Source organism: Nerophis lumbriciformis, linkage group LG31 (genome assembly GCF_033978685.3).
Source record: "Nerophis lumbriciformis linkage group LG31, RoL_Nlum_v2.1, whole genome shotgun sequence".
Taxonomy (NCBI): Eukaryota; Metazoa; Chordata; class Actinopteri; order Syngnathiformes; family Syngnathidae; genus Nerophis; species Nerophis lumbriciformis.
This window is the reverse complement of record NC_084578.2, coordinates 15304324-15330297: the sequence shown is the minus strand read 5'-3', so window position 1 is coordinate 15330297 and position 25974 is coordinate 15304324. Positions and strand designations below refer to the sequence as shown.

Genomic DNA, 25974 nt, shown 5'->3' with positions numbered 1-25974 from the left:
CAACCCATATTCAATTGAATGCACTACAAAGACAAGATATTTGATGGGTTTTTTTTGCAAATAATAATTAACTAAGAATTTCATGGCTGCAACACGTGCCAAAGTACTTGGGAAAGGGCATGTTCACCACTGTGTTACATGGCCTTTCCTTTTAACAACACTCAGTAAAAGTTTGGGAACTGAGGAGACACATTTTTTAAGCTTCTCAGGTGGAATTCTTTCCCATTCTTGCTTGATGTACAGCTTAAGTTGTTCAACAGTCCTAGAGTCTCTGTTGTGGTATTTTAGGCTTCATAATGCGCCACACATATTCAATGGTAGACAGGTCTGGACTACAGGCAGGCCAGTTGAGTACCCGCACTCTTTTACTATGAAGCCACGTTGATGTAACACGTGGCTTGGCAGTGTCTTGCTGTAATAAGCAGGGGCGTCCATGGTAACGTTGCTTGGATGGCAACATATGTTCCTCCAAAACCTGTATGTACCTTTCAGCATTAATGGCGCCTTCACAGATGTGTAAGTTACCCATGTCTTGGGCACTAATACACCCCCATACCATCACAGATGCTGGCTTTTCAACTTTGCGCCTATAACAATCCGGACGGTTCTTCTCCTCTTTGGTCCGGAGGACACGACGTCCACAGTTTCCAAAAACAATTTGAAATGTGGACTCGTCAGACCACAGAACACTTTTCCACTTTGTATCAGTCCATCTTAGATGAGCTCAGGCCCAGCGAAGCCGACGGCGTTTCTGGGTGTTGTTGATAAACGGTTTTCGCCTTGCATAGGAGAGTTTTAACTTGCACTTACAGATGTAGCGACCAACTGTAGTTACTGACAGTGGGTTTCTGAAGTGTTCCTGAGCCCATGTGGTGGTATCCTTTACACACTGATGTCGCTTGTTGATGCAGTACAGCCTGAGGGATCGAAGGTCACGGGCGTAGCTGCTTACGTGCAGTGATTTCTCCAGATTCTCTGAACCATTTGATGATATTACGGACCGTAGATGGTGAAATCCCTAAATTCCTTGCAATAGCTGGTTGAGAAAGGTTTTTCTTAAACTGTTCAACAATTTGCTCACGCATTTGTTGACAAAGTGGTGACCCTCGCCCCATCCTTGTTGTGAATGACTGAGCATTTCATGGAATCTACTTTTATACCCAATCATGGCACCCACCTGTTCCCAATTTGCCTGTTCACCTGTGGGATGTTCCAAATAAGTGTTTGATGAGTATTCCTCAACTTTATCAGTATTTATTGCCACCTTTCCCAACTTCTTTGTCACGTGTTGCTGGCATCAACTTCTAAAGTTAATGATTATTTGCAAAAAAAAAATGTTTATCAGTTTGAACATCAAATATGTTGTCTTTGTAGCATATTCAACTGAATATGGGTTGAAAATGATTTGCAAATCATTGTATTCAGTTTATATTTACATCGAACACAATTTCCCAACTCATATGGAAACGGGGTTTGTATTATTTTTAAGGCACATGGGTCATATTATCCAAACCTCCTCCATTGCAACTCTCCAACCCTCCAAACAACAAGTGCAATAATAACCTGTAAATGATTGTTTGACTATTGGTAGTAGCTTTTGTAGCATTAGCAGGGCCTACTACCCATGGCATAAACACAGAGCAACAATGATTGGTCGTCATTGATTGTTACTACTTTGACAGACTGAATTACCTTATAAATACAATTACTGTATTTTTTCGGACCATAGGCCGATGAGCTGGCCTATTCTGGTCTATTTGCATATAAAAGGCCCACCAAGAGGTCATATTATGATTTTTTTTTCTACATTTAAAACACTTCCTCAGGGCTGCCAAGTTTCAGAAAATGACAAGCGTGAGACTTTAGTGTCATGATGCAGTAAACATTTTTTGGGGCCTTTTTTTAACATTGATTTGGCCTATTTTAACATAAATTTTATACCTGAAGACTGATTTCCTAACCTCCCGCGTCTTTCGCTAACTTAATTTTCAAAGTGGGGGGAAATAATCTATTTTTAGATGCGTTTCAAATCGGACATGGGCGATTTGTAAAATGTATTAGTAAACGTCAACAATCGATTATTCACTGTAAATAAAGAAATGCAGACAATTCTAAATTTGTCTGACTGCAGTGAGCCACCTCACCGAGAGATCTGACCAACTGTTTTATTTTAGGGCACAAATGTTCCAGTCCTGCACACATTTCCATTAATTTAAGAAATGCAATGGGAATTAATTCCGCTGTTTCTTATTCTAAATGCACTGTTTTTAAAAGTTGCAAGGGATGAAAGATTATTTAGTGAAACAAAAAGAAAAGTAAAACTGCATCAATATACACAAATTAAAGGATGCATTAAAAATCGATTTTAAATCGAATCCTAGCTCCTCAATCGTAATCAAATCTTGAGGTGCCCAAAGATTCCCACCTCTTGTATTAATACATGCTCTACATTTTCTATTTGATGACAATAATCACACAGCCCTGAGTTATGTTTCTTTTTTAATTTCAATGAGCTATTTAGATATTTATGTCATAACTTCATTCTCGTAATAATATATATTCCTCTTTCATAGTTCTAGTGTCTCCTCTTATTACTACTACACTTCTCTGGACCTTGTAATACTGCTTAACTTTTCTTTCTTAATTCCAATTAGACTGACATTTTTTATTGACTTTACCACACATTTACCACACTTCCAGCTTTATTTATTCTAAAGATTTTCAGAGCTATTTCATACATTGAATCCTGTCTTGTTTCTTAAGCTATATTTTAATGCACTGCAGCATTCTGAGAACAAAACTTACTTTATTTTTGTCTTTCCATTTAACTGCCATATAACTTGCTATTAATATTAATTCCCCCGTAAAAAACGACGAAAACTGTGTTTTCTTGTAGAATAACTGCTGAAGCTCCTACTTTATTTTTAGTTTTAGATGCATCTGTATACATTATATTTTGACGTATTCTGAATACTTTTCATCAATATAATATAATATATTATATAATCAATCAATCAATCAATGTTTATTTATATAGCCCTAAATCACAAGTGTCTCAAAGGGCTGCACAAGCCACAACGACATCCTCGGTACAAAGCCCACATAAGGACAAGGAAAAACTCACCCCAGTGGGACGTCAATGTGAATGACTATGAGAAACCTTGGAGAGGACCGCATATGTGGGTAACTCCCCCCCTCTAGGGGAGACCGAAAGCAATGGATGTCGAGTGGGTCTGACATAATATTGTGAGAGTCCAATCCATAGTGGATCCAACATAATAGTAAGAGTCCAGTCCATAGTGGGGCCAGCAGGACACCATCCCGAGCGGAGACGGGTCAGCAGCGCAGAGATGTTCCCAGCCGATGCACAGGCGAGCGGTCCACCCCGGGTCCCGACTCTGGACAGCCAGCACTTCATCCATGGCCACCGGACCTGTGCCCCCCCCCCCTCCACAAGGAAAAGGGGAGCAGAGGAGAAAAGAAAAGAAACGGCAGATCAACTGGTCTAACAGGGGGGCTATTTAAAGGCTAGAGTATACAAATGAATATAAATAATATAAACAATATAATTTATATATATATATATATATATATATATATATATGTACAGTACATGCCAAAAGTTTGGACACACCTCATTTCAAAGCGTTTTCTTTATTTTCATGACTATTTACATTGTAGATTGCCACTGAAGGCATCAAAACTATGACACCTGTGAAGTGAAAACCATTATAGGTGACTACCTCGTGAAGCTCATCGAGAGAATGCCAAGAGTGTGCAAAACAGTAATCTGAGCAAAGGGTGGCTATTTTGAAGAAACTAGAATATAAAACATGTTTTCAGTTATTTCACCTTTTTTTGTTAAGTACATAACTCCACATGTGTTGCATCATAGTTTTGATGCATTCAGTGACAAACTACAATGTAAATAGTCATGAAAATAAAGAAAACCCATTGACTGAGAAGGTGTGTCCAAACTTTTGGCCTACACTGTATATGCATATGTATAATTGCAGTGTGTATATAAAATGTTGATGGAGGGTTTTGAAATTGTTTTCGAGGGCTTTGAAGGCACACTGGCTCCCAATAGCCGCATCTTGGCCACCAGTTGAATAGTCCTGTCCGAGGGTGTCACACGAGTAATATTAAACCAAAATACAGCCGCAAACAAAATTGTGTTTCCGGCCACAAGGTAAGTATACATTCATACAGTCTCCTTTTTCTGATGTCTCCACAAGGGTGTGATGGAGGAAAATGACGTACAGATCACAGTTATCAACCCCAAATCAATCACCATGGGACAGCTGTACGGCCAGTTTGACCCAGTTTCCCACGAATGGTCGGATGGCATCCTGGCGGTTAGCTACAGAAACTTTGCTTCCTCCCAGGTCAGGATGTTAAATACACTTGAGTTAATTCTTAGATGCTCATTAAACTGATGTCGCAAAATAACCTTTCTATGCAATGTTAAATGTTTTTTTTTTTTCAATTGCAAATTGTCAGCCGTTTGACTTTGCAGGATCTACCCTCCTTGGGTAAAAGACATTTATATACTTACATTTTTTATTGGACAATCTGGGTCGGCAGCAGTGGAAAGTAATAAACTTCATGCTTTTTGTCAAATCATTACATTACAACATGCTCGCTTACTTCCACAAGCACCAGATGGCTTCGCACCATTTGTTTTTATTGTAACAATTCAAGATGCTGCCAGCTCGTTGAACTGGAGAGTTGAGGCGTATTATCAACTCCTTGTACGCTTTTAATTGATGCATTCATCAAACATTGTACTGTCCCTCTGACTTTTTTGCATTGGTCATTTCTAACAGTTGGTTCTCCTTAAAGGCCTACTGAAATGCGATTTTCTTATTTAAACGGGGATAGCAGGTCCATTCTATGTGTCATACTTGATCATTTCGCGATATTGCCATATTTTTGCTGAAAGGATTTAGTAGAGAACATCAACGATAAAGTTCGCAACTTTTGGTCGCTGATAAAAAAGCCTTGCCTGTACCGGAAGTAGCAGACGAGTAGCGTGACGTCACAGGTTGTGGAGCTCCTCACATCTGCTCATTGTTTACAATCATGACCACCAGCAGCGAGAGCGATTCGGACCGAGAAAGCGACAATTTCCCCATTAATTTGAGCGAAGATGAAAGATTTGTGGATGAGGAAAGTGAGAGTGTAGGACTAGAGGGCAGTGGGAGCGATTCAGATAGGGAAGATGCTGTGAGAGGCGGGTGGGACCTGATATTCAGCTGGGAATGACTAAAACAGTAAATAAACACAAGACATATATATACTCTATTAGCCACAACACAACCAGGCTTATATTTAATATGCCACAAATTAATCCAGCATAACAAACACCTCCCCCCTCCCGTCCATATAACCCGCCAATACAACTCAAACACCTGCACAACACACTCAATCCCACAGCCCAAAGTACCGTTCACCTCCCCAAAGTTCATACAGCACATATATTTCCCCAATGTTACGTACGTGACATGCACATAGCGGCACGCACATACGGGCAAGCGATCAAATGTTTGGAAGCTGCAGCTGCATGCGTACTCACGGTACCGTGTCTGCGTATCCAACTCAAAGTCCTCCTGGTAAGAGTCTCTGTTGTCCCAGTTCTCCACAGGTAAATGGTAAAGCTTGACTGTCATCTTTCGGGAATGTAAACAATGAAACAGTGGCCGTGTTTGTGTTGCTGAAGTCGGCCGCAATACACCGCTTCCCACCTACAGCTTTCTTCTTTGCTGTCTCCATTGTTCATTGAACAAATTGCAAAAGATTCACCAACACAGATGTCCAGAATACTGTGGAATTTTGCGATGAAAACAGACGACTTAATAGCTGGCCACCATGCTGTCCCAAAAAGTCCTCCACAATCCGTGACGTCACGTGCCGGCATCATCATGCCGAGACGTTTTCAGCAGGATATTTCACGCGAAATTTAAAATTGCACTTTAGTAAGCTAACCCGGCCGTATTGGCATTTGTTGCAAGGTTAAGATTTCATCAATGATGTATAAACTATCAGACTGCGTGGTCGGTAGTAGTGGGTTTCAGTAGGCCTTTAAGCTCCACGGGACACAATTATATCACGTTTATAGAACTATTTATAATTTGTCAGTCATAACTGTTGGTGACAACTCCATTTTCAATTTTTTTTTCCCGATGTTTTCAGTCCCCTGACAGAAAATGGTTAATCTTTGATGGCCCAGTGGATGCAGTCTGGATCGAGAATATGAACACTGTACTAGATGACAATAAGAAGCTATGCCTGATGAGTGGTGAGATCATTCAGATGTCTCCCCAAATGAGCCTCATCTTTGAACCCATGGACCTGGAAGTGGCTTCTCCTGCTACAGTAAGAGACGTTTTCACATTCCTGCACATGCAACGGCATTGCTTTTTCAAGGGTGGATATTAGGGATGTCCGATATAAAATTGGGCTGCCGATATTATCGACCGATAAATGCTTTAAAATGTAATATCGGAAATTATCGGTATCGTTTTTTAAAAGTAAAATGTATGACAATTTAAAACGCCGCTGTGTACACGGACGTAGGGAGAGGTACATAGAGACAATAAACCTTTAAGGCACTTCCTTTACGTGCATGCAATCCCAGTCACATAATATCTACCGGCTTTACTCATTACGAATTGATGCAAGACATACTTGTTCAACAGCCATACAGGTCACACTGAGGGTGGCCGTATAAATAACTTTAACACTGTTACAAATATGCGCCAAACTGTGAACCCACACCAAACAAGAATGACAGACACATTTCGGGAGAACATCCGCACCGTAACACAACATAAACACAACAGAACAAATACCCAGAATCCCTTGTAGTACTAACTCTTCCGGGACGCTTCAGTAGAGGTGGACACAATTTTTTATTCACATCCAAATCCCCATTCCTAATTAATCCCGATTCTAAATCGATTCATAATTTTAAAAAATCGTTTTAAAAAAAACACAACAAAGAAAACATTATTAATATTAAAATGTACGGGTGTGGGAAAAAATCGATCGAATTCGAATCGCGATTCTCACGTTGTGCGATTCAGAATCGATTCTCATTTAAAAAAAATCTATTTATTTATTTATTTTAATTTTTTATTTTATTGTATTTATTTTTTAATTTCTTTTAATTAATCAATCCAACAAAACAATACACAGCAATAACAAACACAACACAGAACAAACCAAAAGTAGTGAAACAAAAATTAATATTATCAACAACAGTATCAATATTAGTAAAAAATGTCAACATAACAGTGATTAAAAATCCCTCATTGACATTATCATTAAACATTTATAAAAATTAAAAAAAAGAACAATAGTGTCACAGTGGCTTACACTTGCATCGCATCTCATAAGCTTGACAACACACTGTGTCCAATATTTTCACAAAGATAAAACAAGTCATATTTTTGGTTCATTTAATAGTTAAAACAAATTTACATTATTGCAATCAGTTGATAAAACATTGTCCTTCACAATTATAAAAGCTTCTTACAAAAATCTACTACTCTGCTTGCATGTCAGCAGACTGGGGTAGATCCTGCTGAAATCCTATGTATTGAATGAATAGAGACTCCTTTTGAATCGGGAAAAAAATCGTTTTTGAATCAAGAATCGTGTTGAATTGAAAAAAAAAATCGATTTTGAATCAAATCGTGACCCCAAGAATCGATATTGAATCGAATCGTGGGACACCCAAAGATTCACAGCCCTATTAAAATGTCTATCTGTGTTGTCTCTGCGATGAGGTGGCGACTTGTCAGCTGGGATAGGCTCCAGCACCCCGTGCAAGTCCGAGAGGGACAAGCGATAGAAAAGGGATGGATGGATGGAACCATGCAACTAGAAGGAACTTTTCTAACTTGTAACCAATAATTATTATACCAAATGATGAATCAGTTTGAATCGCAAATCCATGCAGGTTCATTTTTGTCTTTATTGCGAAATCTTTTTTTGACATTTAATTTATATGTAACTGAATTTTTCTGCAGTATTTTTTTTTACACTATTTAAACAAAATACTTTTTAAACACACAATTTTCTCACAAATATTTATTCAATGAAATTGTTAACATTATTTGATGTGGGAAAAAAATGGCAAAATTCAAACACAAAAAATTAATTATCTAAAAAAAGCTTTTGAAATAAAGACACACATTAAGAAATGTGCTGAATTGAGAATCGATTCTGAATCAAATCGTCGCCCCAGGAATTGGAATCGGATCAAATTGTTAGGTGACCATAGATTCACACCCTTAATGTACACAACTTGATATGTATGGAGTATTCTAATAAAATAAACACCCTATTAAGGAGGGTTTAATATCAGACAATTTGACTGTGAGGTTGGTCTTCGAATCAGACTCCTACGAATCGGATCGTCAAATTTGAAAGCGACCCTACATGCTATATTACCCACTGGGCTCCAATATTTTTTTAAAAAGCCCCAGAAATTAACAAGATTTATGTGTATGGGGGCACTCCTGTAGCCACCGGGATGAAGGTGCATACTGGGAGAAATGCCACTGCTTCCAAATAACACAAAATGAATGAATTCAGGACTACAGTAGTTTTAATTTTAATTTATTTCAGGGAAGCTACATTCATGAAACCCCATATGAATGTGAAATTACTTTTCTTTCTGATCTAGTTTAGTCATAAAATGCGTAAGAATTATGCATCATGACTTAAATGTATGAATGGTGCAGGGCCAACCGCACTCATGGTTCTGCCTGGAAATGTCATCTCAAATATCTTAAAACAGCCTTCATCAGTTGCACCTAACTAGTATTCCACATTTATCATTAACCTGCCTACAATAAACAGCTGCAGTTTTGGCAGGATGGTTTGCTAGGAAATGTGAATTTTCGACCTGTCATCCTATGAGTGGTTGATATATGTATGTGTTTTCAGATGGGACTTAAATTGCTCATGTTTATTGTAGGTGTCACGTTGTGGAATGATCTACATGGAGCCTCATATGCTTGGCTGGCATCCTCTAATGATGTCCTGGTTCAATCTTTTGCCAAGCACAGTCAGTGAAGCCCACAAGGAACTCATTAAAGGCCTTTTTGAACGTATTTTGCCGGCCTGCCTGGAGCTCATTCAGAAAGCCACCACGGTAATGTAGAAAGTCAATTTAAACAGAGATTTGGACTCATTTCAGGTGTTTTGATTGCTCATTTAGTCAGCGAATCTTACTTTGTATTGAGTTGGGAGTCTGGCTGTATCGTTTTTTTTTCTTGTTTTCAGGAGTTGTCATCAACCTCGGAAAGCAATCTCGTCAAAGCCTTGATGAACCTAATGGACTGCATGATGGATGAGTTCCATGATGCAGCAATAATGAAGCGCATGAATGACAATGACGTCTGCTCTTGGTTGGAGGTTTGTAAACAGCTGTTTAAAGGCCTACTGAAACCCACTACTACCGACCACGCAGTCTGATGGTTTATATATCAATGATGAAATCTTAACATGGCAACACATGCCAATACGACAGGGTTAGCTTACTAAAGTGCAATTTTAAATTTTGCGCAAAATATTCTGCTGAAAACGTCTCGGTATGATGACGTCAGCGCGTGACGTCACGGATTGTGGAGGACATTTTGGGACAACATGGTGGCCAACTATTAAGTCGTCTGTTTTCATCGCAAAATTCCACAGTATTCTGGACATCTGTGTTGGTGAATCTTTTGCAATTTGTTCAATAAACAATGGAGACAGCAAAGAAGAAAGCTGTAGGTGGGAAGCGGTGTATTGCGGCAGGTGTTGTGCTGGATAACGCACCCCCGCCGTAGAATGCACCCCTTGACTGGTGTGCCGGATAACACAGCCGGTGTTTCATTGTTTACATTCCCGGAAGATGACAGTCAAGCTTTACCATTGGCCTGTGGAGAACTGGGACAACAGAGACTCTTACCAGGAGGACTTTGAGTTGGATACGCAGACACGGTACCGTGAGTACGCATGCAGCTGCGGCTTCCAAACATTTGATCGCTTGCCCATACGTGCGTGCCGCTATGTGCATGTCACGTACGTAACTTTGGGGACTTTAGGGAAATATATGTGCTGTATGAACTTTGGGGAGGTGAACGGTACTTTGGGCTGTGGGATTGAGTGTGTTGTGCAGGTGTTTGAGTTATATTGGCGGGTTATATGGACGGGAGGGGGGAGGTGTTTGTTATGCGGGATTAATTTGTGGCATATTAAATATAAGCCTGGTTGTGTTGTGGCTAATAGAGTATATATATGGCTTGTGTTTATTTACTGTTTTAGTCATTCCCAGCTGAATATCAGGTCCCACCCACCTCTCACAGCATCTGCATCTGAATCGCTCCCACTGCCCTGTAGTCCTTCACTCTCACTTTCCTCATCCACAAATCTTTCATCCTCGCTCAAATTAATGGGGAATCGCTCTCGCTGCTGGTGGCCATGATTGTAAACAATGTGCGGATGTGAGGAGCTCCACAACCTGTGACGTCACGCTACTCGTCTGCTACTTCCGGTACAGGCAAGGCTTTTTTATCAGCGACCAAAAGTTGCAAACTTTATCGTCGATGTTCTCTACTAAATCCTTTCAGCAAAAATATGGCAATATCACGAAATGATCAAGTATGACACATAGAATGGACCTGCTATCCCCGTTTAAATAAGAAAATCGCATTTCAGTAGGCCTTTAAGAAACACATGACCACATAGAAAGTAGGGGTGTCCCTATACAACTGTTTCACTTCTGATGCCGATACTGGAGCCTTATGTATCAGCACAAATCATACACACTTGTATTATTTTGTAGTGCAGAATGTTAGAAAAGGCTTGATCAAAGGAAGTTACTCAGCACATGAAAAACACTAACTTATTTGATATAAATCATCTGGAATGGACTTATGCAGTCTCTAATTAAGTTGAAGCGGAGTGGTATTTTTTTGGCGACACCGAAAGGCCAGTATTGGTGCATTCCGTTTGTACTGGGTAGTCGGCAGTTCTGAGTTCTTACTCGGAATTTCAACGCCCTTCGAGGTAATAATTCTGACTCGAAAAGTCAGAGCTTTCTGAGCAACCCTGAGTTGGTTTCTGCTCTGGATGCAAACAATTATATACGCTTCTATAATATTCGTTAATGGCACTTCTGATTAGGTTTTGTCGCACTAAATCAGCCATGTATGATGTATTGTTGGATGTTTATATATGGTAATGTTATTTTAGTGTAAGCTAAATTTGTCTCATGTGTTTTATACCTTCTACGTCGCTGGCAATAGCGTCCGTGTTTCCTCTTTATCCACCGTGTTTGAAGCTTGCAGAAAGAGTGCATGTTTGTCTATAGGTTGTTTATATTACCAGCTCCAACTTCCAACTTCCGAGGTAAATGGAAGGCATCAAATGTTCAGTGATGCGGACGCGTTAGTTACTGGGTACTTTCTAATACGCTTCTGCCTTGGAGACTTTGTATCTGTAAGTAATATGCAACTATAATTATTTGATAATCATAATAACTACTATATATTGATGGGTGTTGTGTTTCAGACTGAAATTTTTTGTTCAATTAAGAACACCTAATATGTATGTCTAGCTTGTGTGCTATTGTGTGCTTTGCTGTTGTGTAGCTGCTAGCTCATGGTTGTTTTTGGCCTACCATGTTTACGTTTTGTAAATTACTCAACTAAAATACAAGAAAATACCAACTTAGTGTGCTTATTAGAGGACATTTAGATGTTAACTTCCTGGGGCGGTATAGCTCGGTTGGTAGAGTTGCCGTGCCAGCAACTTGAGGGTTCCAGGTTCGATCCCCGCTTCCGCCATCCTAGTCACTGCCGTTGTATCCTTGGGCAAGACACTTTACCTACCTGCTCCCAGTGCCACCCACACTGGTTTAAATGTGACTTAGATATTGGGTTTCACTATGTAAAAGTGCTTTGAGTCACTAGAGAAAAGCACTAAATAAATATATATATTTGAACTTTGTATCAGAGATTTTAAATGCAAGCCGATATGTATTATATACTTGTTTTTTGCGAGTATCGGACTGATTTCAATACCGTATCAGCACACCCTCACTGATATAAGCAACTTATGTGTTGTTTATATCAGCGATTCTCAAACTGTGGTACGCGGTAGGGATGGGCGATACCACACTTTTAGGATTCGATACGATACCGATACTTTTTCTTGCATTTCACTATAGACCAATAATTTCTTATTGGCAATTTTTGTCAGTCAAAAATATTATTACTATTGTTATTATTTAAGACAAATCACAAGACAAATACAGACCATTTATACCACATTTATTATGGTCAATATATAATAAAAGTAAAATTAAAATCAATAACATAAATATGAAAAATAAATTAAATATAAACAAAAATATACACATTTTCACTACCTGGATACACTTGGCTTTTTTGCAGACTTTCGTGCAGGGTCTTCTGCCGGGCTGCGGGTGGCGGTGCAGGTTCTTTCACAGCAGCGTGAGTCTGTCTTTTTACCAGCTCACTGTGGCTCTCGGGATGTGTGGTCTTCATATGTTTAAATACATTGCTGGTGTTGCTGCTGTGTGGCACTTGTTTGTCACACAGTTCGCACCGTGCCGTGGCTTTGTCTACTGGTGAAAAATAACACCACACCACGCTTCGTTTCTTGTCTGCCATTATCGCGTCTCTGGCTTTTCCATTCCTCCGGCTACCGCATCCGTGGCCGTGCTGACCTCCTGGCCTGGCTGAATCGCTGTCGGCTGGCTGTGTGTGTGTTGCACGTTGACGACGCTCATTCGCTGTCTCCTGTGACGTGACAGGGCCAGCTCTATACTCTGCCAGGTGTCCCAGCACATAGTAAGTTAAGTAAGTAATCAAAAACATCTGAAAGTGATGCTTGCACCCCCCACACGCCGTTTTTTGGTTTATATCGATACTTTTTTCAGAAAAGTGATGCCAAATGAGTAGCGTGTGAGTATCGATATATCGATACCACAGGATCGATACGCACATCCCTAGTACGCGGGCTCCATCTAGTGGTACGACAAAAAAAAACCTTAATTAAATATTGTAATGACGTGACTCAAAGCCGTTATCAAAGGTTTGTCATTATCAGCCTTCAATCAAAGTCGTTACAATCCGAATTCTGTAGGCCGTAGTCGACCCCAAAATAAACAATTAAGACACAAACAGAACTGGCCAAGTGTTTTCTGAGGGGGTATTTCATACTTGCCAACCCTCCCGAATTTTCCGGGAGACTCCCGAAATTCAGCGCCTCTCCCGGGACAAATATTTTCCCAAAAATCTACCGATTTTCAGCCGGAGCTGGAAGCCACACCCCCTCCAGCTCCATGCGGACCTGAGTGAGGACAGCCTTTTTTCATGACGGGAGGACAACAGGGTGACAAGAACTAAATCATCCAGACTAGAGATAAATTGTATTATTATGTTTATTTTACCTAAAAATAAATATATTTATTAATTTAAAAAAATAAATAAATGTTTACTATATTTTGCTAAAAACATCAAAATTAATTGTATTTTTATTTGTATTTTTTCCTGACTCCTTATTACATCCAGCCATAGAATTATACATTAAAATAAACATCCATCCATCCATCCATTTTCTACCGCTTATTCCCTTAGGGGTCGCGGGGGGCGCTGGAGCCTATCTCAGCTACAATCGGGCGGAAGGCGGTGTACACCCTGGACAAGTCGCCACCTCATCGCAGGGCCTACACAGATAGACAGACAACATTCACACTCAACATATTTAAAATAATTGATTTTAAATTATCATAATAATTCATTTAAAATAACCATATTTAATTATTAAAATAATTGCTTGTTTATCAACAACTTTAGCATTTTATTCATTACATTTTGAAACTCTCAGAAGCCAAGTTATGTTATATACCTTAATATGTATTTATGCAAGCTTGAAGTATCAATTATCTAAACACAGTTTTGTTTGCATATTTTCAGGATGTAGATATCTATATATATATATATGTATATATATATATATGTATATATATATATATATATATATATATATATGTATGTATATATATATATATATATATATATATATATATATATATATATATATATATATATATATATATATATATATATATATATATGAAATACTTGACTTGGTGAATTCTAGCTGTCAATATACTCCTCCCCTCTTAACCACGCCCCCAACCACGCCCCGCCCCAACCCCGACCACGCCCACACCCCCCACCTCCCGAAATCGGAGGTCTCAAGGTTGGCAAGTATGGGGTACTTGGTGAAAAAAGTTTGAGAACCACTGGTTTAAATGAATTGGACACTTAAATTAATAGACATTACATCACACCAAGCCACAAAACAATAAGATTAGATTATCTTTATTGTATAGTACTCAACACTGTTATGGTCATGAGCGTGATGGAGCCTATTTGAGCTGCTCGGGGTGAAGAACTCAACACAGAGGCGGTCGGATTTGGATTTATACTCACTTTTTCTGCCTATCCAGAACTACAAAAACTTGCAGATTAACGTAGCAGTTATGTGAAACTACAAACACATTTTCCCCTTGAAATACACAACACATAATGTACACTGATTAATCAACTTTCCTCTTTTACACACTGTCTGTGTATGTCTAATAACAGGACACTTATTTTGGTAGATGAACCCTTTCTTGCACTCTCTGCATGAAGTGCAATTATATTTCTTTGCCATTGAATCACGTCTTTAGAACACTGCTGTTATCCCCCATGGAGCCTTTCACTATAAAAATCCTATATGTGCACCAGCTCCCATCTTTTTCATCCAGTCATTATTACACTGTTCAATTCATCAGCCTTTTAACAGCAGGGTGTGACATGGGACTAAGAATCATTTGCAAATCATACAGCAATCCCGCAGTTTTCTTTTTTCTTTCCTCTTTCGCAACAAAGACATATCTGCTAGTTGCTGGTGTTTACGTCTGTTTACTAATTGGAGCATGTAATACAGACAGTAATGCTATCTTTTTTAAAACAAAAAACACATAAAAGTAAACTTTTATCGCATTATATCACTTGTTATTAAAGCCCTAATTCCAGTAGTTTCAGTCCACCTGTTTGCGTAACGTGACATGACAACCCGGGGGTTCTGGGTTTGATCCCGACTTACTGTATGTCCCATGTGAGTGACTGGTTGTACCTGTCGGAGGCAGATATTTACATATATCCGTATTTAAGTGTTACTTCTTTATTTTCATAATCATATTACAAAACAGCTAGTGTTCTTCTTCCAATTGTGGTCTTTTGGTTGTCTGCAAATATTGTGTGCTAACCTTGACTTTGGAATGTAAGGAGGAGAGATACTCCTTTTCCTTATCTGTTCCTGTGTCCAGCTGTGGAGGACAATGGGCATGTGTTTGGGCTGGAAAGACAAGACAACGAGGGTGGGAGGGAGAGAGACTTGATAGAAGAGAAGGTTTCCATATTTTAGATCAGACCATCTTAGCTGCGCGATTGAATGTGCTATGCTGGACTGGTCTCATTATATTTCCAAAGCTTTGGAGATAAAATTACAAAATACCTATTCTGTCTCTGGTGGTTCTTCTACTCAGCTTTCAGTGTCATAAAAGAGCTTGGGAGCGACCAGAAACTTGAATTCCCTGGGAGGAAAAACTGGTCCAAACGCAACATACCCCAGCCAGAGTAGGCTCCCACTTAGCATGGACCTGAACAGAATAAGCGATTGAAAATAAATGAATGAATAAGAAATGTGGCATTAAAAACAGTGCCAAAATATAGGAGAGTAAAATCTAATTTTGCGTGCGTGTGGACTAGGGATGATGCTTGATAAGAAATTATCGAGTTCGAGCCTATTATCGAATCCTCTTATCGAACCGATTCCTTATCGATTATCTTATCGACTCCAGATAGATTGTTGTATATGGAAAAAAACACAATATTTGGTTTAAAAAATCACTTCACATTCTCTACTGCTTGCTACTATAGTATTACCATATCTGAGTTATTGTGCAGAAATGTGGGGAAATAACTACAAACGTGTACTACATTCGTTAACCGTGTTACAAAAAAAATTTATTAGACTGATACATAATCATGTAATGTGTGTGAGGGCAGCACGGTGGAAGAGGGGTTAGTGCATCTGCCTCACAATACGAAGGTCCTGAGTAGTCTTGGGTTCAATCCCGGGCTCGGGATCTTTCTGTGTGGAGTTTACATGTTCTCCCCGTGACTGCGTGGGTTCCCTCCGGGTACTCCGGCTTCCTCCCACCTCCAAAGACATGCACCTGGGGATAGGTTGATTGGCAACACTAAATTGGCCCTAGTGTGTGAATGTGAGTGTGAATGTTGTCTGTCTATCTGTGTTGGCCCTGCGATGAGGTGGCGACTTGTCCAGGGTGTACCCCGCCTTCCGCCCGATTGTAGCTGAGATAGGCTCCAGCGCCCCCCGCGACCCCAAAAGGGAATAAGCGGTAGAAAATGGATGGATGGATGGATACATAATGTTGGATATAGAGAACATACAAACACTTTATTTATTGATTCAAAAATATTAAAGTTCGATGATTTGGTAAAATTGCAAACAGCTAAAATGATGTGGAATTAAATGATGGAATGGATTAAGTAAATTGAGACTAATGTCAAGTAGTTCTAGCTTTTTTATACCGTATATCCATGCTCTTGTCCTTAAATGTGATGTATCACCTATAACCCATCAGATACTAGAGCCCAAAAAAAAGCCCACTTCTAGCAAAAATGAGCAAAAAAACAAAAGTCTATAGAGAGTTTTTTTGCAAAGGGAAAAGTCCAGGGGCTCCCACTAATTGAATGTTATGGTGAGTTTTTTCAGGTATTCATTTTCCATGCACTTATTTGCGATACTTATCTGGCACACGTGGAAGGCCAATCCGTGAAAATAATGCTGACATTAAACCGGTCCCTGGTGCAAAAAAGGTTGGGGACCCCTGACTTAGAGTGCATAAAACAAAGACCAAAATGTGATCTTGTCTTTCATAGGGCCTCGTAAATGCCGTATTTTACGACTTAGAGTGCATAAAACAAAGACCAAAATGTGTTCTTGTCTTACATAGGGTTTGTGAACGATAGGCAAATTCCAAAAAAAAGTGCAGTTCCCCTTTAAACAAAACAAAATACATTTTACTTTGTAACTTAATATACATTTCTTACACTACAATCTAGTTTTGATGATGTCATATGAACATGTCAATAATCGCAATCCTGAATAACACAACCTTTAACAACTCGATAACATTGAAGATGTCAGGAACTGCTGGTGTTGAACCCCAAGATGCACAGATGGCTGGCAGAGCGCAGTAAAACATGACATGAATGTCAAAAAGGAAATAGAGCAACTGGTAAGTGCACCTGAAGGAAAAAAAACAGGAAACAGGCAACAGGAAACATGAAACAATCATCAATCAGCTGATTGACAACAGGTGTAGCCAGGCTGGCAATCAGCGGCAGGTGAGGGGAAATGGTGCTCAGGGAGACAAGCAGGAAGTGGAACTAAAATAAGAGCGCTGACAGGAAATAAACACCAACTAAGGAAACATAATAAAAATGTGAATCTGACAGATCGTCACAGTACCCCTCCCCTTTAGAGACGGATTCTAGACATCACCCCAAAAAAACAAGGTTCATAAGTCACGGGAGGGTGGAGGGCGGAGTTGGCGGTGGGTTGCCAAGCCTTGCGTCCTTGCAGCCAGCGAGAAAGAGTCAGGTGGCGGAGACGCGTCGAACGCCGCTGCATCTGGCGAGGCGGGCGATCACGTAACTGCCACTCTCTTGGCCGATGAGAAGGAGGCGTGTGGGTAAGCTGGAGGTCACAGAGGCGACTTCAGGACAAGCACCGACGATGGGCCCACCGGAGACAAAGATGCCGGCGACGTGGGACGGCCCGCTGGAGACGAGGATGGTGTTTCCAGAGCTGGAGCAGCAGGCGGCTGGCCTGTCGGCGTGTCCCGAGCTGGAACAGCAGGCGGCTGGGCTGTCGGTGTGTCCACAGCTGGTGTCTGCGATGGCCTCACTTGAAGTGCTGAGAGCTGTGCTTCCCCTGTCGCACAGCTGACCTTAGCCCCCTCCCTCAAGGGATGGATTCCAGACGTCTCAAGAAAGGCTGAGGGAGCGGGGAGGAACCTGGGGGGTCTCGGGTCTTGCCGATTCTGGCCGCTCCCCTGTAACAGACGACAGGGACGGGAGGGAGCCAAAGAACCAGACCATGCAGTACTCAAGTCACAGAGCATGTCCATCAAGGAGACCAAGCGAGTATACTTCTCGCCTGCGGCTTTCTCCCAAACAGCCATTTGTTGACTCCAGACAGCCCACTAAATCCCTGCGGGGTTCGTATTTAACTCGATGATTCTGTCAAGTAGCGTCGGTCAACATGACTTTTATGTCAAAAAGGAAATAGTGCAACTGGTAAATGCACACAGGGAAAACAGGAAGCAGGCAACAGGAAACATGAAACAACCATCGAGCCCTGACTGGAGGGCGAGGCAGGCATAAATAGCAGCCAGGTGATTGACAACAGGTGTGGCCAGGCTGCCAATCAGCGGCAGGTGAGGGGAAATGGCGCTCAGGGAGACAAGCAGGAAGTGGAACTAAAATAAGAGCGCCGAAGGGAAATAAACACCAACTAAGGAAACATAAAAGACGTTAATGTCACAGATCGTCACAGAAGATAGCTTATCTCAACTGTTTTTCTGGATGTATGCTCCCCAGCTAATTGCAACGTTGCACTATATAGACCAACTTTGTATGATACAAAGTAGCTAATTTACTGATGCTCTGTTGTCATTGAAAGACGTTAGTGACTGATTTATCATCTCACACAGGGTATCTTTGTCTTCTGCCTGGCGTGGTCTGTGGGTGCAAGCTGTAACGATGCAGGCCGGGTGAAATTTGATGCATTGGCAAGGGAGATCCTGAAAGGTCCCCTAAGTCAGGAGACGCGGAGTTGTCATGGCCTCCTGAACACTGTGGAGGCTCCAACCAAACAACTGACTGTGCCCTTCCCCACTGAGGGAACTATATACCAATATCGATTCATCAAAGAGGTTTGTATTCGTCCTCTTATCCCAGCAGGCACAAGACATTGAAGCAACATTAAAAACTTGTTGAATTAGGTCCTAACATTGAGCAAGTCAAAGTTAACATTGAAAAATATGCTTTTTGACGACATTTAATCAAAGTCAGGTTGTAATTAGGGATGTCCGATAATGGCTTTTTGCCGATATTCCGATATTGTCCAACTCTTTAATTACCGATACCGATATCAACAGACACCGAAATCAACCGATATATACAGTCGTGGAATTAACACATTATTATGCCTAATTTGGAAAACCAGGTATGGTGAAGATAAGGTACTTTTTAAAAAATTAATAAAATAAAATAAGATACATAAATTAAAAACATTTTCTTGAATAAAAAGAAAGTAAAACAATATAAAAACTGTTACATAGAAACTAGTAATTAATGAAAATGAGTAAAATTAACTGTTAAAGGTTAGTACTATTAGTGGACCAGCAGCACGCACAATCATGTGTGCTTATGGACTGTATCCCTTGTAGACTGTATTGATATATATTGATATATAATGTAGGAACCAGAATATTAATAACAGAAAGAAACAACCCTTTTGTGTGAATGAGTGTAAATGGGGGAGGGAGGTTTTTTGGGTTGGTGCACTAATTGTAAGTGTATCTTGTGTTTTTTATGTTGATTTAATAAAAACAAAAAAAAACGATACCGATAATAAAAAAAACGATACCGATAATTTCCGATATTACATTTTAACGCATTTATCGGCTGATAATATCGGACATCTCTAGTTGTAATGTTTATTTAAGCATTGAAATGTGTTTACTTCAATCAATAACGGAGCAGCATCTCCTCATCCGGAAACAACAACAAGGCCAGAAATGTGTCCCGTGAAAAAACGTTCGACCGGAACTCTCTGATAACTAAAGTTCCTTGGGTGAATAATGTAAACTCACTACACCGGTATGTTTTAGTGCTATCATGGCCAGTTTACTGACAGATATAACAACGTTACACTACTTTATATTAGAAATGTCAACAGCGTAGGATGAATGTCCCATAACAAGAAGATTGAGAAAAAGAAGAAGCTTATCGACTACGGTGTCAGCACGGACTACAAAGACGGACTTAAAATTTTCAGGACTTATGGAGATCCCAAATACAGATCAGCAGGTACCAAAATGTAAGAAAAATTGATTTGGCATAATATTGCAAAACAAAACGCCAGGTATGTCTTACCTTATACACACACACTATAATAATACTTGTATGTTTAATGCGCCGACATCAAGTGGTGCGGCTTCATAGCTTACCAAAATCGTACTAAAACATTTTGATAGATTTTTGAGCGTTGTGTGTAATGTTCTATATTTTCATTGGAACATATCAAATGTTGGTGTTGTTTACTTGAGTCATATTGCCATCATAGTGCAGTCTACACATATGTCTTATGTTTGACTGCCATCTACTGGTCACACTTTTCATTTCACCATGTACCAAATAAAATTGCTTCGAGGTCAGTAAGCAAAACCAGAATTATTCTGTAAATTAGGCGCACCGGGTTATAAGGCGCACTGTCGAGTTTTGAGGAAAAAAAAGGATTTTAAGTGTGCCTTATAGTCCGGAAAATACGGTAATATAGACATTTTTTTTAGCTGTTTATTTTGTGAAGGAATGTTGTTAATCAAAGAATTGGCACCCAATGTTATTTAAAAAATATTGATCTTGAATCGAGAATTGTTTTAAATCAAAGATTGATTCTGAATCAAATTGTTAGTCCCACGAATCGAATCGAATCATGTGGTGCCCAAAGATTCACAGCCTTAGTAAATACAAACATTTGTCATACAAGCGCTGGAGCGAGAGAGCCCAGCTATCTTAAGGTCAGAGCAACCTCTAAAATGGTTGCTCGTCTCTCATGTTTTTGTCCTCCTGGGGTATCGAAACTGAAAGTTGACTTGACTTGTGTGCCGAGCAAACACACACACACACCTCCTTCTTCACTCTCTCTCCAGACGGGTACTTTATGACACTATTAATAATAATATGTGTGAGTGTGCATATACAGTATAGACAAGAAAACAGGGTGAGCTCATCATGTGTGTTCTCTTTTAGCAGAACAAAGGCCGATTGCAAGGTGTTCTATTCTGCTTAAAGGTGGAAAATATTCCTCCAACAGAATCATGAATCACCCACGTTCTAATTAGAGATGTCCGATAATATCGAGCTACCGATATTATCGGCCGATAAATGCTTTAAAATGTAGTAACGGAAATGATCGGTATCGGTTTCAAAGTTATCGGTATCGGTTTCAAAAAGTAAAATTTATGACTTTTTAAAACGCCGCTGTGTACACGGACGTAGGGAGAAGTACAGAGCGCCAATAAACCTTAAAGGCACTGCCTTTGCGTGCCGGCCCAGTCACATAATATCTACGGCTTTTCACACACACAGGTCACACTGAGGGTGGCCGTATAAACAACTTTAACACTGTTACAAATATGTGCCACACTGTGAACCCACACCAAACAAGAATGACAAACACATTTCGGGAGAACATCCGCACCGTTACACAACATAAACACAACAGAACAAATACCCAGAACCCCTTGCAGCACTAACTCTTCCGGTACGCTACAATATACACCCCCCGCTACCTCCTACCCACCCACCTCAACCCCGCCCACCTCAACCTCCTCATGCTCTCTCAGGGAGAGCATGTCCCAAATTCCAAGCTGCTGTTTTGAGGCATGTTAAAAAAAAGAATGCACTTTGTGACTTCACTAATAAATATGGCAGTGCCATGTTGGCATTTTTTTCCATAACTTGAGTTGATTTATTTTGGAAAACCTTGTTACATTGTTTAATGCATCCAGCGGGGCATCACAACAAAGTTAGGCATAATAATGTGTTAATTCCACGACTGTATATATCGGTATCGGTTGATATCGGTATCGGTAATTAAGAGTTGGACAATATCGGAATATCGAATATCGGCAAAAATTCCATTATCGGACATCTCTAGTTCTAATCATGATGCATTGGAGATTCGATAATTTTCCCACCTCTACAATCCAGTGATATAGATAATACAATTTTCATTTTGAAGCCTGCGGGTAATAAACAAGGTTCAAGGGACACATTGCAATTATGACATCATTAAAAAGTTTATTTTGCATAATAGGGGGACCCCTAATTATCACAGTTGTGGCCGAGTGGTTAAGGCAACGGACTCAAAATAGCCATGTGTGTTTTATAAGGTTTAGAGACCAGGAGGTCTAATAAAAACGTAAACATTTGTACAAGTTGTATTGGAGAGATGCTAGTTTATTTCTCGTGAGCACTGGGCACAATATAATTTCCCCTCAGGGACTATCATTTATATTACGGTAATTATAGAACAAAGGAAAAATATTGATGTTTTCATATTAAAGTATAATTTATTACATTTCAGGGCCCAGGGAAATGGGAGCTGTGGACAGAGGAGCTTAAGGGCGCTCCCCCGCTCTCCAAGGACATGCAGTTTAACGAGATCATCGTGCCCACGGAGAACACGGTTCGCTACATGGCCTTGATGAGGCTCCTTGTCACCAACCAGAAGCCTACTATTTTCATCGGCCCCACCGGTACTGGCAAGAGTGTCTACGTTACTGTAAGTGCTTATGCTTTTGCTCACTGAAATGTTGATTGAGAGTCTCTTTTTCTTGAATTTAGTGCAAGCTGGATGATGATGATGATGGCTTCTTGAGAATGCATTGTTTCCTTTGCAGGCTTTGCCACATTGGCTAGATAGAGCTTGTTCGTAATAAAAGAGCAGCCGTCGAATGAATGTCATCACTTCAGCATGGAAACATTTTCACAATTTTTATACAAACCGTGTTTCCATATGAGTTGGGAAATTGTGTTAGATGTAAATATAAACGGAATACAATGTTTTGCAAATCCTTTTCAACCCATATTCAATTGAATGCACTACAAAGACAAGATATTTGATGTTTAAACTCATAAACTTTATTTTTTTTTAGCAAATAATAATTAACTTAGAATTTCATGGCTGCAACACGTGCCAAAGTAGTTGGGAAAGGGCATGTTCACCACTGTGTTACATCACCTTTTCTTTTAACAACACTCAATAAACGATTGGGAACTGAGGAAAGTAATTGTTGAAGCTTTGAAAGTGGAATTCTCTCCCATTCTTGTTTTATGTAGCACTTCAGTCGTTCAACAGTCCGGGGTCTCCACTGTCGTATTTTACGCTTCATAATGCGCCACACATTTTCGATGGGAGACAGGTCTGGACTGCAGACGGGACAGGAAAGTACCCGCACTCTTTTTTTACGAAGCCACGCTGTTGTAACACGTGCTGAATGTGGCTTGGCATTGTTTTGCTGAAATAAGCAGGGGCGTCCATGAAAAAGACGGCGCTTAGATGGCGGCATATGTTGTTCCAAAACCTGTATGTACCTTTCAGCATTAATGGTGCCTTCACAGATGTGTAAGTTACCCATGCCTTGGGCATTAATGCACGCCCATACCATCACAGATGCTGGCTTTTGAACTTTGCGTCGATAACAGTCTGGATGGTTCGCTTCCCCTTTGGTCCGGATGACACAATGTCGAATATTTCCAAAAACAATTTTAAATGTGGACTCGTCAGACCACAGAACACTTTTCCACTTTGCATGAGTCCATCTTAGATGATCTCGGGCCCAGAGAAGCCGGCGGCGTTTCTGGATGTTGTTGATAAATGGCTTTCGCTTTGCATAGTAGAGCTTTAACTTGCACTTACAGATGTAGCGACAAACTGTATTTAGTGACAGTGGTTTTCTGAAGTGTTCCTTAACCCATGTGGTGATATCCTTTAGAGATTGATGTCGGTTTTTGATACAGTGCCGTCTGAGGGATCGAAGGTCACGGTCATTCAATGTTGGTTTACGGCTTACGTGGAGTGATTTCTCCAGATTCTCTAAACCTTTTGATGATATTATGGACCGTAGATGTTGAAATCCCTAAATTTCTTGCAATTGCAGTTTGAGAAACGTTGTTCTTAAACTGTTTGACTATTTACTCACGCAGTTGTGGACAAAGGGGTGTACCTCGCCCCATCCTTTCTTGTGAAAGACTGAGCATTTTTTGGGAAGCTGTTTTTATACCCAATCATGGCACCCACCTGTTCCCAATTAGCCTGCACACCTGTGGGATGTTCCAAATAAGTGTTTGATGAGCATTCCTCAACTTTATTAGTATTTATTGCCACCTTTCCCAACTTCTTTGTCACGTGTTGCTGGCATCAAATTCTAAAGTTGATGATTATTTGCAAAAAAAAAAAAAATGTTTATCAGTTTGAACATCAAATATGTTGTCTTTGTAGCATATTCAACTGAATATGGGTTGAAAATGATTTGCAAATCATTGTATTCCGTTTATATTTACATCTAACACAATTTCCCAACTCATATGGAAACGGGGTTTGTAGATTAGAAGCTAAGCTGCAAAGTGGCTGTGACTAAATCAACTTAATTGTAAATTTCCTTTGATTATAATTATCCATAGAGCATTGCATAATTTGGTTTCCTCACATGAGTAGTGGCACATTTTAAAGGGTATCTATAATGATTTGAATTTCCATTTAAAATACTTCCATATGGTCTACCCTAGATAATATGTATTGAATATGCTTTGGTGTTTATTTTGCGTAAAATTTTGCTCCAGTCATTTTATAACCCATTTTTTGAGTGTCTGCAAGATTGCAAATGAAATCACGCCCCACCCTCTATAAAGGTATCATCATTTATCTTTTGAAAATGTACACTGTTTAAAAATAGAGATCCTCCCCGTCTGGTTGAGAGATTGACTTAACGTCCAAATAGGTGCTTAGACTTCGCTGTGACGTCACGATGTAGCCAGACTACAAAACCAACTAAAAAGAGGCATCCAAAACTGCATGCAAGCTCACCTCAAAATGCGTGAACCTTATGATTTGACGCTTTCATTGTTTAACACGGATATCCAACATTGTAATATTTACTATATTTTTCCTTTCCGGTATTTAAGCTGCACCCACCGAATTTTAGAATTTTTTTTTTTTTTTATGTACATAAAACGCAGATATATACATAATGAAATTAGATATTTGTATATGCCTTAATTGTTTCCAAACGGTGTCTGTAACATGGCAGTAAAACGGCTTATCAAACAAAACAGAGGTCATCAACATGGACCTAGCTAGCTCTCCAATCAGCCAAACAGACTCAATTTTTCCAGGGTCACATTTTGGTTGATTTACAAAACTGAAACAATGCAAAAAGAGTACAATTGTAAGTTAATAATACTAACACAGACACTTGAAAAAGTATTAGCGTATTCGCTCATGCTGATGATGCTCACTTGATTACTTTATGATAGCATGTACAAATATGCATGAAAACACTCCTACAGACATCACACCTAGGCCGGTTTAGTAAGTATGAATTGTTTTAGTTACCGTATTTTTCGGACTATAAGTCGCAGTTTTTTTCATAGTTTGGCCGGGGGTGCGACTTATACTCAGGAGCGACTTATGTGTGACATTATTAACACATTACCGTAAAATATCAAATAATATTATTTAGCTCATTCACGTAAGAGACTAGATGTATAAGATTTCATGGGATTTAGCGATTATGAGTGACAGATTGTTTGGTAAACGTATAGCATGTTCTATATGTTAGTTATTTGAATGACTCTTACCATAATATGTTACGTTAACATACCAGGCACGTTCTCAGTTGGTTATTTATGCCTCATATAACGTACACTTATTCAGCCTGATGTTCACTATTCTTTATTTATTTTAAATTGCCTTTCAAATGTCTATTCTTGGTGTTGGGTTTTATCAAAT

The 25974-nt window shown here is 39.7% G+C and overlaps 1 protein-coding gene across 1 annotated transcript in view; it reads left to right on the top strand.

Moving 5' to 3' along the window:
- Window positions 1–25974, top strand: part of dnah7 (dynein, axonemal, heavy chain 7) — a 213001-nt gene that overhangs the window by 74818 nt on the left and 112209 nt on the right. Inside the window, exons 31-36 of the mRNA XM_061926536.1 lie at window positions 4239–4388; window positions 6196–6378; window positions 8990–9166; window positions 9298–9429; window positions 18887–19108; window positions 22549–22746. Of these exons, the coding sequence (XP_061782520.1) occupies window positions 4239–4388; window positions 6196–6378; window positions 8990–9166; window positions 9298–9429; window positions 18887–19108; window positions 22549–22746 (1062 nt within the window). The remainder of the gene's footprint in view (window positions 1–4238; window positions 4389–6195; window positions 6379–8989; window positions 9167–9297; window positions 9430–18886; window positions 19109–22548; window positions 22747–25974) is intronic.